We start from the raw sequence: 17817 nt of genomic DNA, 5'->3' as shown, positions 1-17817 counted from the left end.
CACAGAGAGATGGACACAGGTTTCTTCAGGAAGGAAGAGATTCTTTATTGGATCACCGATCGGGACTCAAAGGGACTAATGTCACCAAAATACAGCAAGTTCTGAGCCCCGGACAATAGTGCAGGCTCCTTATATAGGCACATAACTCCTCCCATATTAAGCTCCACCCGCACATTCTCTTGACCAATCAATACAAATAAGAATTAACTTCCTGCTTGACCGCATGGCCTGTCCAGCACAATGGAGGAGGGGAATACTACATCCTGTATTCTTGCACATGCTCCGTACACTACTGATCGTATCTTGCCTCGTGCAACCAATTGATCGATACGTCAGCATATGCACGTACACATGCCACGTGGTAATCTCGGCCTACTAAATTTATTTTTACCGAGATTCCACCACAGCTTTTAGCCGTGCTCCAATTCCAATGGCAGTGGTCAGAAGAGAGCTGTCGTGTGAGAGCTACTCACTCGATCTCCGTTGTCCAGGAACAGATGTGATCATGATTGAAAGTGCCAATTATGGTAGAACTGATGATAACATTTGTGACTCAGACCCTGCACAGATGGAAAATATCCGTTGCTATCTTCCAGATGCCTATAAAATTATGTCTCAGAGGTAAGCAATTTATGTCTTATCTACCACTCTCCTGTAAAACAAACTTGTGTTTCTTCACTGTTCCCACTAGCTGTTTCTTTGCAGTTGTCTCTCAAATTAATTCACATTCTGCTAAAGTTTAAAAGTTTCACTTAACTCCCCCTCTCTCCACCCTATTTCTATGCACGATTACTTCACAAGGAAATACAAAACTAAATAAAGCTATTTACATTTCCTTTCTTCCAGGCCTGGTTTACACCTTAAGGAGAAGCTATAGTCACCAGAACAACTACAGCTTAACGTAGTTGTTCTGGTGAGTATTGTCTGTCCCTGCAGGCATTTTCATGTGAACACTGCCTAGGGACACCTCCAGTGTCCCCATGGAGATGCATTGATAGAATGCGTCTCTATACGGAAATGTTGATTGGCCAGGGTAGTGTTTGGCTTTGCCCCCGGACTCTCCTCCTTGGGATCGTTTGTAGCTGACTGTAGGTTAGGACATTCTATCATGCCATTTGGAAGGTAAGCTATACCTGTATGAAGCCCTGAAGTAAAACCTTCACATAGAAAATAGTGAGATGACAAGAGGGGTGGCCAGCACTGGCGTATATATCGCGGATTAACCTTCAGTGAAACATAGCAGGTTCTCTGAAACTGCTATGTTTTCAGCTGCAGGGTTAAAACTAGAGGGACCTGGCATCCAGACCACTTAATTGAACTGAAGTGGTCTGGGTGTCTGTAGTGGTCCTTTAAGTGTATGTGTATCTGCATGCACTGGCATACATACCGCGGTTGCAGAAGTTGCAGCGCTGCGACCCCTGCGACCAGGTGCCCGCCGCCATGTGTTGCTCAGTGTAAGCGCCGGGGGAGGCCCACAGATCATTTTTCGCACCAGGGCCCCATGGATCGTGTGTATGTCACTTGTGGCCAGCCAAGTGATGATGCAAAATGTCAACCTTTATTGTTGATTGTCAGTGTTTAAGGAACATCTTGTTAGGGTACATGGTTTTAGCATTAGCCCTAAAACACACATGGAGTAATCTGCATGCACTAAACCCACAACCTCCCGCGTTGAAATGATTGCATACTTGGGCCTTCCCTAGAAAGATAATGGGTCATCTCTACTTGTCTTTCAAGTCTCTCTGCAAGGGTCTATTAGGTAGGTCATGGTCGGCTTGACTGGTGGAAGGGAGGTTAACTTCGGTCAGGCAAAATGTTAGCAGTATGTGTGGAGAACGTACATATAGCACAACTAAGGATCTTGAGTCCTGCAAAATGCTTACAGAACAGTTCAGTGTCAATCTGGCCCCAATATATGGTGACACTGAACTGTGCCAGAGTTGTGGCTGCTTTTACAGAAAACTACTTATGGTAGTGGTAGAAGGCATATCCTCCATACTTGTGCCCAAGATCCACTAGTTTATGCATATATAAATCCAGTTCTTCTATACACAATGGTTGAGTAGAACAGATAACATCCCTGAAGAGGCCGAAATCCAGTACAAACTCGGGGAAAGTCAATTTTTTTCTTTAGTCTTGGGTCTTTTTCTTTAGTCTTGGGTCTTAGGAACCACTAACAGGTCTCCGAACGAAAAGGACTTATTATCCACTATATCTTGTGATGCAATTAACAGTGACACCATATTAACGTCCTTGCCCTCCAAGATATCTTTCCTAAGATTCAAGGGGACAAGATGTGCGGGTGTGATTACCTTGGTTGGCAGACTTGTTATTGATGGTAAATTTGCATTACCTGCCTGAATAGGTTATGGCTTGGATGGGGAACCTGCTCTATCAGGGGTGCTTGGTAGGGAGATTGTGACCAGATATGTTAGACATGCTATGAACGTAAAGAGAAGTGGTATAAAAGTATATTATTCTGATTTAGCTATAACCGGTGGCTAAATATAAATGCTAAGTGGCGAAATTGTATTATAGGCTATTATGGTGACTAGTAAGGCCCTGCTAGTTGACTAGTGGCGAGAGAGGCTGTATCTATGATTTGGCCCGTGGGGTACAGGAGCCACTGACGTCAGTGGCGGGGTGTTGGCCTCTCGGTGACAATTACAAGATATAAGACAGAATGGGAGTGACTGATGAAGCCCTTACTATTTCAATTGCGAGGCTATATCTATGAGTTGGGCCGATGGGCTACATACGTCCTTAATGGGGATGTGCGTTAGCCTCGCGGGACCTCTAACCAAAGACCTATAAAAGTGGTCTTTTTTGAATAAGCAATCGTTCTTACAATAAGATAAACACGTACCTTCCTCTACGTATGGCCTAGGTCTGACACTCGATCTGAAAGTAGGTACTGCACCCAACATAAACATGTATAATAAACATGTATAATACATACTCTGGAGACCAATAATTGCATAATTAACCAATGTCAACCATATATATAACCTAACCACCTTGGTGGGAAATGCGGATAAAGAAGCTTCAGTATATTGGTCTCGTTTTTTTGGAATGCCTAAACACGTACAAAGGAACAAGGAATATATCATGCTAACCATATTACAGTAATTATATACTCATAAAGCGAGTAGAATCTGATACCAACATACCGGTAGTGACTAAGAATAAGTATAATAAGAACAGAACACTTGGGTGCTGTGACAACCAGACAACTATATATATATATATATATATATATATATATATATATATATATATTTATAACCAGGCCCGAGAATGAGGAATAAACATATCACCCAGGACAGGTGAGAGAGAAAAAAAATAATGATTACACAAATTTAATAGTGAACAAGTGAAATATAATAATATAATACATTTCATGTCATATATGGCTTATTCACAAATGGACTTGTATATCTCAGAAGATCTTTACAAGCAGATCTTCCTTGCCCTCTGTTTAATTGGTACAGCTATATGAGAAGTTCAAGGATGACATTGTTCCTCTATTATTATGAAATAAGTATATGAAATATGCTGGCTGCTCTACATTTCATGCCGTCTGGATCATTCCAGTTTTTTGAGGTCATTGTGGGATATTACTAGTTTCCAATAATATCTACATCCTGAGCCCTGAGCAAAACTTGATGCCCAACTTCATTATGCAGGTTTTGGCTTTCCTTAACTCGTACATGACCATCTGTTCAATAACATGTTTTACCTCATTTGAAGCCATATTCTCTATTTCAATATCCTGATACCTCATTTAGAGAGAACAATTTTAGTGCCATGTAGTCCAGGTTGAGAGTATATGCTTATACATATACATACCTTCCAAGTGTTCCTATTTAGGAGGGACAGTCCGTATTTCGGGCATCTCTCCCTTTCTATCCTAATGTACCTATTTTGTAGGAACTCATTATTATACTTGTATCTGAATTTATACCAGAGCTCCACAGTAATAATACTCCCATAATCTAACTTAAAACTACAATAAATGTGTTTAGAAATCAGTCTGTGTGATGCATTGTTCTTGATCTAAATTACATTTCAATTACATCAATTGTTATTAGTAAGTCACCTAAAAATTCTCAGAACAGTTCCCTGCTTGGCCAATTCTCCACTCACACCCCTGGAATGAAGGTGTCCCTCTTTGTTCATTTGAAGAGTTAGTTGGAATGAATGCATATATACATCACACATACACACTTATTTACAATAGCAGACTTAGAGAGAAATTGAAGACACATCCACACAAGCACAGATTGGCAGAAACTTAGTTCAAGAACTGATTAAACAATTACAGATTACACAGCTTTCATCACTGCCATTGTAAATGCCCAGAGACACCTTCATCAACTCATCACAAACACTAAAATTAAATAATGTACTTGGCGGTCTTTTAATTGGGGTGGTGATGGGCATTTACTGAGTCATTTGTGTGTAAAGGATCATTACACATTCCATTGGCCTAATCATTGCAGCCATAAAAAAATGAGGCCCAAGCATGTGACATTATAAAACATATTTACACATTACAATTATCCCATCGCCAAAACAAATGCACAGCCAGTGCCATCCAAAGGCACTAGTCAAGCAGAGACAACTAATCAACGTAATTGTAAATTTTAATTATATTGATAATTTGTAGTGGAGCTGTATTGGTGAATATAGAGTAGGATGCTGGGTTCCTTTGGTTAACCGATCACTAATGTTCAATACAATTAATCCTCAGAGAGATCAATACTCTTATGGAAAATGAAAAAAAAATGAAAATGCAAAAAATATATAAATATTACAAGATTAAAATATTTTGCATAATATTAAATATGAACTCATTTGAAAAGCTTATACTACAAAATTAAATTGAGACCAAAAAAAAAAAGAATTTCAAGCCCAAATCAGTAGTGTAAGGTCAGATTCAAGATCAATGCACCTACGATGGCAACAATATGGTCTAGTCAGGGCAAATGATTACGAGAATAAAGGCTAAGGCCCTGGGGAGATAGCGCAGCTAAGCGGACAAGGGCACATGTAGGAGTGTGGGGATAGATGCATGGGATTGGTTGGGAAGAGTCTGTGGGTGTGATTATGTTCTGTGTAAGACAGTGTGGGGGAGGTCTTACCTCAGTGCCACTTGGGATTCGGGCCAGCAAACAGCTTCCTGTCCTCCTGCTCCTGTTTGCCTGGGCCTGCAGGTTACACAGCTTGATGGTTGAGGCTTCTGGCTTCCCTCAGGGCTGCTGCAGCGTGGATGGTGGCCGGCACCTGTGGGGACAATGGGCAAGCATTAATGAGGTATGGCTACCGGTGTGGGCCCCCCCCGCGGCCTACCTCCCCCTGGAGCACCCCCTGCGGTCTCCCCTGCTGCCTCCCCTGCGGCCCCTACCCCTGGGGGCCGCTCCAGCACTGGCAGGCGTTCCCACCGCCTGCCAGGCTCTTCCCAGCTCCTACTCCTCAGGCCCGGTTGAGGGTGTGGAGCCCGGGCCTGAGGCACCACCAGGACCGCGTGTCTGGGGGCTCCAGGCACGCGGCCTGCATCCAGAGACCGAGATTTGCGGCCTTCCAAGGCTGCGCGCGTGGCGCAGCCTGCTCCCTCAAGGTCTGAGGTCAGGCCTTCATCTACCGCCCGTGAGTACATCCAGGCGGCGAGTGGCCGCCCGGCACCATTCCAGGTCCCCCTGCGGCCGGCAGGGGGGTGGGGCTGCCGCTGGGGCCCCTGTGGTAAGTGGTACCGCTGTTGGGGGTGCGTGGGTGGTCCCCTTGTCGGTCGGGAGCCTCCTCTGCCGGTGAGGAAGGCTCCCGGTACTCTCTTTTCTGTTCCCTCCCCCTCCCATGTGGCTGCTGTCAGTGGGTCCCCTGGGGGGCCCATCTTCCCACTGTCAGGGCCCCCGGGACCCTCTCATCCTTTTCTGTCCTCCCCACCCCCCCCCCCCTTTCAGCTCTGTGGGTCCTTTTCCTTTCTTTCTGCTCCCTCACTTCCCCTCTCCTGGTTCCTATCCTGCCCCCCCATCTCCTCCCTGTCCCTCCCCTCTTTTCCCCTCTCCTTGTTCCTATTCTGCTCTATCTGGGTCCCCTCTGTTCTCCACCCCCCCCTCCTACCTTGCCTGGACCCCCTCCCCCCCCCTGCAGGTCACTTACCTCGGCCATCTCCTCTGGGGCAGGGGATCGCGTCTTCTCCACTGTTCTCTTCTCAGGACTGCTGCTGTTTCAGGACACGTCCAGCAGGTGGCGCCTGGATCACAGCTGATGGCTTTTCTGGATGCTGGAACTGCTGTTTCTTTGCCTCAGCCTTCTGTGAGCGCAGTGCCGGGTTTGGATCGCCAGGCTGCGACCGGTATGTACATTTCCCTTCCCCCTCTTTTGGCGCTTCACATGCCTCCGTGGTTCCTTCTTTTCTTCAGTTTGGTCCTTTTTAAAAAAAAAAAAAAAAAAAAAATTAAAAATTACTAAATAAAAAAATTACTACATACATCAATACATAGATTTCAATACCAAAAAAAAAAAAAAATATTTATAAGACAGAAATTAACTGTACATTCCCGAATGGCTTAACAAAACGGAAAATAAAAAACAAAAAATAAAACAAAAGAGAGGCGGTACTAGTCTCCAAACAATTGGGTACATGGACGCAGCTTCCCGCCCTCCACCACCCCCCCCCCCCCCTTTTTCATTTCAGTATGTGTCATGTGTTTCGGTATGCTTTCTTGCAGTGTCCGGCGCAGCTGATAGCGCCGGCGATGCCTCCCAGGTTTACGTGACCCTGGGTGTTGCTGAGCTTTCATGGCCCGCTTGGCTTGCGCGCGATGCCAGGGAGCAGATGGGGCGGGGGGCTTTTATTGCAGGTATGTTCCCTCCTGCCACGGGGGGGTCCATTGCCTAAGATGGACATTGGGGGGCTCCAGAGGGTCGTGGGGAGCATGCTGTGGTCAGTTAAACCCCATGGCGCATATTCAGATGCGCCCTGTTTTCTGGATAGCATGGTCAGGGAGAGGGCTCCCCGAGAATGCGCTGCGTGGTTCTGCGGTCAGGACGCACTCGGGGCGCATGTCGTCCCTGGGATGAGCTGGGTTGGTGGAGGTACGTTTTGCGGTGCGGCCCTTCTTGTCCCGGGACCAGATGGGCTTCGGCCTCTGGTTTTACTTGGGGCTCGTCTGGCGCTTCACCATGATGCGTTTTCGTCCTCTCTGCAATCTGTCAGGATGGGGGACGTGGGTGCTCTCGGTACAGGACCCTCAGTCCATGAGAGAGCTCCATCGGGCGGGTGGGTCCAGTTTACCAAGGACGCTCGAGGAGCTTACTTCCTCAATCGTTTGGTGTGCCCCTGAAGTCCACTCTGCGGGTCCCCCCTTTGGGTTGCGGTGTCCATGGAGGGGCGAGGTCGATATCGCCAGATTCCTTATCTGCTCAGTTGTCGTTTCATTCCAGGGGCTAGGTTTGGGATGGTAGCTCGGCGCAACGGTCTGAGTGGGTGGGGCACTGGGACTTTGCTGTCGGAGGCGGCTGTGGAATTTGTTTTCCGGCTGCTGCCGGTACATCGGTCGGGTTATTGCTTCCGGGCTGTTTTTCTGACGGTTGGGTTTGGGTGGCTATGTGCCTCCAGGGGAGTTGCTCCCGATGTCGCTTATGTGTGGGGCCATCAGTGTCGGACGTACGCACTCTGCTGCTGCGGGGTTTTTTCTTGGGGTAGTGTTTCAGAGATTCCGGGTTCCGTGGCCCAGGCCATGTCCGTGGGTCGGGATACGTGCTGTAGTCTCATGGTTAGAGGGGTCAATTTCTGCAGGGGGAACATTGGTTACCACTGGCTGCGGTTTGGGTCATCGGGCAGGAGGCGTCGGGGTTTTGCGGGGAGGTGTGGTTTTCGGCTGCGCTACCCATGGGCTCTCTGGGGGGCGCTGGACTTTGCCTGTTGTGGTTGTCCTTGGGACTGTATGGGGTTCCTTCTGGGCCTTGACAGTGGCTTGTGCAATCTGGCCGCCTAACTTCTTTCCGATGACTTCCGACTGTTTGCCGTGCAACGGGTTTGGGGTTTTGGGCCATGTTGGGCTCTCAATGGTGTGCTGACTCCTGCCCGTTACAGTGGCTAGCATTGGGGCTCTGGCGGACTCTGGTGTTCTTGGAGCTTCCCCTTTCTAGGGGCATGGTAGGCATCGGGTTCCCAGCTCGCGAACAGGTGGGGTGGTTCTCCTTCGGGACCATCGTGGGGTGGTGCTGGCTGTCTTTATCATGTGACAGTACCCTCTACCCCAGTTGTGCTCTGGTTGCGGTGCCTGGCTCGGCGCTGTTTGAGGCTAGGGGCGGCTGGGCAAAGGTTTATTTTATTTATTTATTTTTCTTTCGTCCGGGTATTCCCAATGGGATGGCCGATGCTCTGTCTTGTTCACTATAGGGCGTACTTCAGGCGGAGGTGTCGCGGGGTCGATTTTATAGGGCAGTGGAGGTGTGGTCGCTTGGTCCAACGGTCGGATGAAGCTGGTCTGTGGGTTGATCTCTGAGGCGGAGTGGGGCCCTCTCTAATAAGGTGGGAGTGATCGGGACGGATGGGAACGTTTCCTGGGGGTTTCCGGGAGTGGACTGCTTATCTACATGTTTGGTCCCATCTATTATGGGCATTGGGGGCGATTTCTGCGACTAGCAGGGCTCGGCTTCCTGTTCATGTTACGATCGTCGGCACGTGGGTGGGTGTTTTTGGTGGAGTTGGGTAAGCGTAGGGTCGGACTTCCTTCAGGTTTCGACGCTCAACGGCTGTTGTCGTTGGGAAGGGTAAGTCGGTTGCGGTTTGCTGATTCGTCAATAGAATCTGTGCAATTCTTGGATGTTGCGGGGTTTACTTTCTGCATCCTCCTGTGGTAGGTGGAATGCACGGGGTAATGGTTGGGCTCCTACCATGCTATAATGGGTTTCCAGGATAGTCTGCAATATACCGTTCCGATCGGGGGCAGTGCCGGTTTCCGTCATTTGCCTGTTTTCATTGGGAGTGCTGTTCCGTCCCCTGGATTGTTCGGCCTCCTCACCCTGTTTGGTTCTCGGAGATGGGTTTTCACCCCCACGTCCATTTAGTTGGGGTGTTCCTCTTGGGGGCTCAAATTCCTGGATAAGGATGGTGGGGAATTCAAGGGGCATTTATTTTGGTTGGGGCGGCTAAGGACACCGCCAGGCTGGGCGTGCCTGCGCCAATGGTTCAGAGGGCTCGGATGGTGGGAGTCAAGGTGGTGGGTTCCTTGGGTTCGCCTTGCTGGTCTCTGACTGGATTTATCTCCGTGGTTACGGTCCCCCACCACCACAGACTGGGGAGGGTGGGATTTTCGTGTGTACTTTGGGCCAGGAGGCGGGGGCGAGTGGTTGGATCTTCCGCCTTCAGGAGCGGAGGTTTGGGGTCTGGCACCGGATACGTGAGGGGGTGTGTGGCTCCTCCTCATACGGGGTCAGCTGTCCCGCCTCATGGGGTACCAGGGGTTTTGTCATCCCTGGGTGGCATGACATGGGTCGGTAACAGTTTCGGACTTGGGTGCTCTTCAATTTGGACATGTTACGCATTATGTTTCTTCCCCAAGGTTCTCAGGGACTAGGTTGCGCCTATCGCCCTTTCCTGTTGGCAGTGCGCTCCGCAAGTGAGTGCCCTGGTGCGCTGCTGTCGGTCATCGGACTAGATGCGTTTTTAGGTTTGTCGTGGCCATAAATATATAATAAAAAAATAATTCAAATTAAAATTTCCGGTTAGCCTTTTGGGTTTGGCCGAATGTGGCCTAGTTATCTCGAAGGAAGGGTGCGCTTGCTGGAGGTCGGACTTGACCTCTGTTACTCTAGCGCTGCGAGAAGTGGTGGAACAGGCCATGGCTGGTTGTGGTGGGGTCCCCCGCTGATTTTAGGCGTAAAACAGCGGGGTTGTGGCGGGGGTATGTCCTTGCCAATTGAGTTTGAGGTTACGTTTAAGTAGATGGAATGAGATGAACAAGTTTTTTAAGGTCTCAAACCTCCCCTGCTCTAAAGGTTTAACTTTAGGTTGCCTGAGGTCTCGTGCCCATCGAGCGTGGATAAGGTCGGCTGATGGCAGGCATTGGAAGGATTTTTTATGACGAGGGGGGAGGTGAGAGGGAGTGGTGATTAGGAACCACTCCATGGTTTTATTGGCAAGGACGGTTGGGTCACTGTATAACACTATGGGTGGAGTTATATATGTATATATGTTAATTTATGCTTATTTATGTCTAATGTTTTGGTTACAGAAAAGAAGAGATTTAATAAATAAAGTTATGGATGTGTTATGCAGTAATTTAGTTGTGATAATAAATGCTGTGGCCTGTTTCATCCATACTAAGTGGTCTGTCGTTATTGGGGGGGTTTAATGGGGTTAGATGTTGTTCTAGGCTGCATCCCGATTCCCCACTACGTACGTACAAGTAACATTAGGCTATCCATTTTCCTAAGGCAACATTAAGCATGGCAGACTAACCTATGATGCTTCTCAGCTAGGGATTGTAATTGTCTAAAATATTGGCCATTGATGAGAATGGTCAAGCAGTGAATCAAATACATTAACCATGGTAAAATATAAGTCTTGACTAAACGCACATGAAATCTGTTTTCCTCAGAACAGATATGTGGTTAGCCTCAATATTAACATTAGCAGTTAAATGTATACCTAAATATGGAAGCAGATGCACAGAGACTGTAAAACCTAAACACTAATTGTTGTCTTTATCTCTCTTGAATATGTAAGGCTTATGTAGATATTTTCATATTGATTTTTTTTTAACCTAGCTAACACCTTGATTTAATATTTTTGGATACACTTTCCAAGTGATTTAACATTTTTGGATAAAATTGTGTAATATTTAAAACATATTTAAATCATTTCAGATTTTAATACTTTAAAAATATATATATTTATATTGTTTTTTTATATTACTTTTTTTATATATTAATATGGTGAAAAAATATTTTAGAAATGTATGTAAAAAAATAAAATCATTTGAAAAGTTTATCCAAAAATATTAAATTAAAGCCTTAATCAGAAATCTTTCACAAGCATGAATGCAGGGAAGGAAGAGAAATAAAGACTTTAGTGAAGGAACAAAGGACATCATCTGTAAAAGCAAATAATTTATACAGAGGTGCCATGGGTAACAGGGGAAATGTTGAGGAACCCAGCAATGGTTCCAAAGAATGAGCAGACAAGACAGAGGAAAAGGTACACTCCAATCTTGTACTATTAAATACAGTAAAAAGCTGGGGTTAAGTTGCAGGGATTACAACCTGAGTCCAGAGGTAGAAACATAAGGCTACAACAGCGAAAATGCAAGAATGGGGGTCAAGGGCTGCGCTTGAACAAAAGAAGTAAAAAGTGTATAAAAATATATATAGATAAAATAAGCAATAATAATAAAATCAAGAAATTGAGAAAACCCCAAAGGTGAAACGCGTAAATGGTTTCAATAAGTGTATTTTAATCAATAAAAGTTATTTTTGGTTACCTTTTATACTAGGACCAATTGTATACTTATTTTTATTGTATTTTATACACTTTTTCTACTCCTGGCATTTTTTATATTTTTTTATATATATTTTTATATTATCATACTATAGTTTTATTATTACTTTTTATCCTTCTATTTTTTTATTTTTTATTCGGAGTGTATCCCGTCAAAAGAAATCCTTAGGTGGGGATAATTCCACCAGCGCTGTGGCAATAGAGCAGTACCTGTCTGCTCTATTCTTGTAAGTATAACTCTTTTAAATATATTACCTTGTTGTTCACACTGAGAGCACTATTTGCTGTTTTATATATATTCCGTGGACATCTACCATCCAATACCGGAAAGGCGGACCTATCTCCCCAGCATTAAAGAACAACGCATATCTGAGTAGGTCCTAGCCTACACTACAGGAATCCCAAGCCGGATAGACGGACCAACCATCTAAGTACATCCGATAGTGGGGATCAAACCACTAAGTGTCTTTTCTCCTAGAGCTGGCTAAAGCTCCAACAAATGTGAGTGAAATACATTTCCTTTGAATATATACCACATCTGGACATACAATATTTCACCATTGGCAGCTTTTTCTTTTCTCTTTTATTTTCACATATATGGACTACCTACCATACGGACGGAGCAACACTTAAGGATTATTACCGTATCATTACACACCAGTGAGACTGTTTCAATTTCATTTATATTTATTTTTCTATACATCCGGATGAACTTTACTTGATTTTATTATTATTGCTTATTTTATCTATATATATTTTTATACACTTTTTACTTCTTTTGTTCAAGCGCAGCCCTTGACCCCCATTCTTGCATTTTCTTGTTTTCAATAAAGGGTTTCCCGAGGGATCTCCCTTTTAGGGTTGCTGCTTAATTGAATTAGCGCAGACTCTTCCTCCTTTTTGTTTTACAACAGCAGAAAGTCTGGTAAAAAGAGATGCTTCAAAAAGGCCACACCAGCCCAATAAATGCCTTCATAACATCGGAAAAAGAAACAGAAAAGACACCAGACTCTAATCCACTATCACAATTATAGCCTATCTAAAGAGCATAATTCAAACAAGGGCCTCAATTTAATATTTTTGGATAAACTTTAATTTTTTAAAAATATTTAGATTTTTTTTAAGTATATTTTTATATATGATATATTTCTATTTTAATATTTTGGGGAAAAATGTTTTGTAAGTTTATCTAAAAGTATTAAATCTCTTGAAAAGCTTATACTAAAATATTAAATCGAGACCAAGGTTATGTAAATCAAGAAACGTAAGAATGGATATAACCCCATAACGTCAGCAGACATACTATGCCGCCCTGCAAAAATGAGGTCCCCTATACTTACCCTCTTACAACCCTGCAGCAAACCCAGATGACATTGTGATCACATGACCGGATCGACAGTGTGCTGAACTGCCTACAGGGGGACAGTCTGGGTTGTCAGGCACTCTCCCAAACTGGAAAATAACAATAGAATTTTTTTTTTTTTTAAATTATATTTCTAATATATATATATATATATATATATATATATATATATATATATATATATATATATAAAATCAATTATATATATTATTAATAAATAAAAAAAAGGCTTACATGATATGTATATAGATATATATAAAATATAGCAAAACACCTTGCACTGTTGTCAAACGTTAGTTTTTGTGCTGGGTGTCGGATATCGGCCTCTAGATACAATGTAGCAAAAATGTCTATCTGCAATCACTGTTTTGTAGTCAAGTAAATCTTTATTTCTTCATTTAACAGTTAACATGCTGACGTTTCAGTTTCAGCTCGGGCATCAAGCAAAGCTATTTTTTTTTTCTCCAGACAAATTGATTCGGATGAACCTTATTTATTTATTTATTTTTTGCGGTGCATAAATCTAATGATTATATAGCTTAATGAGAAAACCATCAGTAAACCTGATAAGTTGGCTATTCTGGATTGATACATTATACACCTCATCTATAGTAGTTTTGGGACCTGAGCAGTACAAGGACAAAGCCTCCTAGCGAATGGAGAATCCATTTTATTGGAATTTTTTCATAATAACGTTTAGATCAGATTATATTTAGGAGATGTCATCCAGTGCAACGTCCTTAAATTCTGTTGTACGTTTTACAATTCAGATAATATGATAAGCAAACTTGTAAACCAAAATGCTTCAATTCCAGTTTGTAATAAGTAACTTGAGTGTCCTATATAAACAATGAGCCTTCTTTCTAGTTAAATAAAGATACTTCCTAGAGCTCTTGAAAAGCGGGGGTTTAATCAATAACTTGACGTGTGCAAACTGGTATTTTACTATTATTAGATTGTTTCACAATGTGGGATAACTATATCTCAATTTCACCTGCACTGGCTTATTATTTTACCATTTTTGCTTATTACGGTAACTTTTTTTTCTTTGCACTGTACACACATATTTTTTTTGTCTTAAATAAAGATATTTAAGAAAAAGGAGAGGAACACTGCATGCCTTACGTTTAGCTTTATACTGTTGCTAGGCCTATTTGCACTATTAATAGACTACAATTATTGCATACATACTAGGCTGGCAAGGATGGAACTTGACATATATGATTTATAAGCTACCATACAAATAGACGTGGAAAGTGGGGAGCCTGGGGTGAAAGATAGAATATGTATGTTGACATCAAATCTTGAAAGATAGTCTAGAAGACGAAATTAGTACCGAAGGACACTTGAGGTTAGACATGGTCTTGAGGAACATGGAGTTTGAAAGAGAAGCTTAAAGGGAAATGATGCTCACGAGTCATAATACATGTGCAGGGTCCATGTGGTGAATTAGGCTTTTGCATGGGAAGTGGAGATACTGATACATGATGGAAGATAAAGGTAGAGGGGACTAGGGAGAAAAGTTAGCTAGGGATTGCAAGGGCATCCCACAGCAATGCTAGGGATTGCAAGGGCATCCCACAGCAATGAAAAGGTGAAGAGATGCGGGGCTGGTGGAGAAAGGTATATTGGGTGAGAGAAAGGGAAGATAGAAGGAAAGAGAGAGTGTTTTGTGGCAGAAATGAACCCTTAAGAGTAAAGGAGCTCGTTTGGTTGGCTTGAGAGGGTGTCACTAAGGTGAGGTGAAACCCTGAGGGAGGGAAGAGATGGCCCTAGAATCTAGATAGTAGGAATAGGAGCCAAGGCGTGAGAGCAGAGCTGAATTTTAGGGACCCTGATGAATGAAAGAGAAGGTTCCTAAATGGACATTTTATTATCACTTTATTATCTATTATCACTTAATCTCATTAAAATGGTTATAGTGATTGGGCTAATTTGGAGGAAAAAAGGGAGGAGAAATTAGCATAAAAATGGGAGGGGTGGGGGTAGAGAGGAAGGCACAAGTAATGTGAAAAAATGTGGCTAAGGGGGCAACAAGCTTTGTAGTGTTTATGGTGCCAGTCTCTTCTCAGACTCTCAATACATTTATTCCAAGAACATAGAACACACAGACTAATAGCGAAGTATATTCAGTGCAGGTGTCAATAAGATGCAACAGAGAAGATGGGAGTGTACCTCCCTTTAATTGTATAAGGCAATAGAATAAAGCAATACACTTACCTAAGAACATTTTCTAATTTCTTAAGGTCGAACTATCTACCATAAAAGCTTTTTATACAGTTCTCATCATAAAGATAGCCTGTTTATAAAAGGTAAATGTATCTTTTTAAATACAAACATACATCATTAAACCCTGTGCGCAAGCTCCCACTCCTGGGTGGCAGCAATGACTATACTACACAGCCCCAAAACATACAATACAAACCAAAGAAAAAAAACTTAAATGTGCGTAGGTATTTGGGATAGTGCACAAGTAACTATTTTCTTTGGTTTTTATTGGATGTAGGAATTTGAGCGCAGGGCTTAATTTTAAATGTTTGCATTTGATTTTACAAACACATACAGCCATGTTACAGTGCTGCCGCCCACCTCATCTGTTCCCTATTAAGGGTTAAAAAGTGTGTAGGGGTTTAGAAAAATACTCCTATCTATCTCATTAAAGATTTTACCTTTTCGGGGAAAGCAGCATGGTAGATTGTTAGCGTAAGACTCGCCTAAGAGGTTTTGCCTTGGCGTGACCGGTGAGCTTACACTTTAATGGCCATTGGAGTAATACTAAAAAACCTCAAATTATTTAAATGGACATAGGGATTTGGAATAGTGCGCAAGTAAATTTCATTCGTTTTTTATTATATCTTTTTAAATGGCAGTTCATTATAGTGATTATGGAGCAAACAGTGTGTGAATACTGTTGCCAAGCTGTTTTCACACTGTTTTTGAATGGTTTTACAAAAAAACAGGGTCTCTCGGGACACATGGAGCATAGCACCTTGCCTGCTGTTCAGCTAACGCAGACGTTAAATGTAGTGGTTAGAGTTACCTTTTTCATTTTGTGAGAACATTTTCTGCCTAAAAAAAATAAATCAAATGAATGCAGAGCACACTGTTATGTGCAGAATATTTTAATGAATTATTTTTCTTTTTCAGATGCAATAACCGTACACAGTGTGGAGTTGTAGCTGGACCAGAGGAATTTCCTGACCCGTGCCCAGGTACCTATAAATACCTGGAAGTCCAGTATGAATGTGTCCCTTACAGTAAGTATATATCTTTATATATTTATATATATTACTTATTACAAAAAAAATGATTGCATACGTGGCATAATAGGACTATGAAATACCTATATTCATATCTCATTTGCATTTTATAAAAATAATTATTTAAAGAATAAAAAAAAACTATTATAATTCATTCTTTTTTATTTTATTCTTCTTTGTCATTTCCTTTTTTTTTTTACCTTTGGAATCTCTTTGAAGCCTTCATATTTAGAGTCGTTACAGTAGAGAAACTGTATAGTATATATATATCCGTATAAAGCTATCTTTCATTGAAATGTTTTTTGAGATCATTATTTGACATACCTTAATTTTCCTGGAAAGCTATAAAATGCTGTTAAGATATGCAGGCCATCTGCAAAAAGCTGGGAGATATGCACCAACATTGTATTGTGTTTGATTAAGGCCCAGTAACCATTGACCATCTCATTTTCATTTGAACAAAACATGCTGTTATTAATTTGTACTGAAGGTCATACCATTTATGTAATGTTTGTGAATCCTCTTGCCTACGTGCTGCAGAATTCATGTATATTGACTATATTCTCAGTAGGTTTGGTATCTCATTTTAACGTTGTAAAGGTTTTATTTAAAGGGCCAAGACTTTGAGTTAATTATATCAGCCTAAAACAGTTGATAATTATCTACTTTTTTCAGGTGATTTTTAAAATTGAATTTAGCCGAAATGAAAGCAACCGAAATCAATAAACGGTCTGGCTGTTCAAAATAAATCTGCAGAATAAAATGCATTTAAATCACATTTAACCTTGTTAGTTATTAAAAATGTTTTGTTTTTTTAAAAGAAGCATATGGGGCTGTTCAAATAATTTAAAAAGGGGGTGGACATAACATTGTCCACCCCACAAAAATTGTGTCCAGGTCACCCTATCTAAGGTGGCTAGGGGGCCTTAAGTCCCTTGCGACACCCCTAATTAAATAAATCCTGCATACCCAACTCACACTAATAATTGTGATGGGGATGCCCAATAAATGTTATGTTTACCATTTTCCAGCCTCACAAGTTGTTAGGTTCTGTGCCTTATTGGTACTGTATAGCAAGCCCCATTTACTTGTTCATAACTTTTAACTCCATTGAGTTTTTGAAAGCAACCGAAAGCAACCAAAATCAATTTAATTCATTTGCAGCAATGGAGAGTTTCGTGCAAGCTCAATCAGAGTGCTCTGATACCACAGCCACTAGTTCTTTGTTAAGTGTTTAGTAGACATAACAACCCGCTGCATGACGGATAGGGACTTAAGGAAGGTGTTAAACCTCCCTTATACTAGTGTAGGAGTCATAGTGACCCCCATAGATATTTTGTAAAGCTATTTGCCAAATGGCTGCTAGTTAAAAAAAGCATTAAGCATTTATCCGCAACTTTTATTTGTTAAATCCAATAAGGCCACTTATTGGGCAATAATATGTGCAATAAATGAAATTAAATTAACCCAACCAATATTTTCAATATAAAGTATAGCTTACAGTTTTGAAAATCAAACCTATAATTATTAGCTTTGGCTCCCGATAAGCTTGTAGCTGCAGTAATTAAATCAAACCCAGAGGCAGACCTACTGCCAATGCAGTAGTGTGTGTGTGTATCTGTGTGTCTGCATATCTGCATGTGTGTCATTGTGTGTATCTGTGTGTCTGTAGATCGGCATGTGTG

At 42.4% G+C, this 17817-nt stretch overlaps 1 protein-coding gene across 1 annotated transcript; it reads left to right on the top strand.

Moving 5' to 3' along the window:
- Window positions 1-412: 412 nt before the first annotated feature.
- On the top strand, window positions 413-16818 carry LOC134609413 (adhesion G protein-coupled receptor L3-like). Its single transcript, XM_063453091.1, has 3 exons — window positions 413-621; window positions 16020-16129; window positions 16808-16818. Exons 1-3 carry the CDS (start codon window positions 431-433, stop codon window positions 16816-16818), a joined length of 312 nt encoding a protein of 103 aa, XP_063309161.1. The 5' UTR covers window positions 413-430.
- Window positions 16819-17817: the final 999 nt, after the last annotated feature.

This window comes from Pelobates fuscus, chromosome 4 (assembly GCF_036172605.1).
Source record: "Pelobates fuscus isolate aPelFus1 chromosome 4, aPelFus1.pri, whole genome shotgun sequence".
In the NCBI taxonomy this organism is placed as follows: Eukaryota; Metazoa; Chordata; class Amphibia; order Anura; family Pelobatidae; genus Pelobates; species Pelobates fuscus.
This window is presented reverse-complemented; position numbering and strand designations above follow the sequence as displayed.

What these genes read in the sequence shown, in the direction of transcription:
- LOC134609413 (XM_063453091.1), top strand. Translation starts at nt 431, where the DNA reads ATGGCAGTGGTCAGAAGAGAGCTGTCGTGTGAGAGCTACTCACTCGAT. An exon ending in TATAAAATTATGTCTCAGAG is followed by an intron (nt 622 to 16,019) that starts GTAAGCAATTTA and finishes TTTCTTTTTCAG; the next exon opens with ATGCAATAACCGTACACAGT.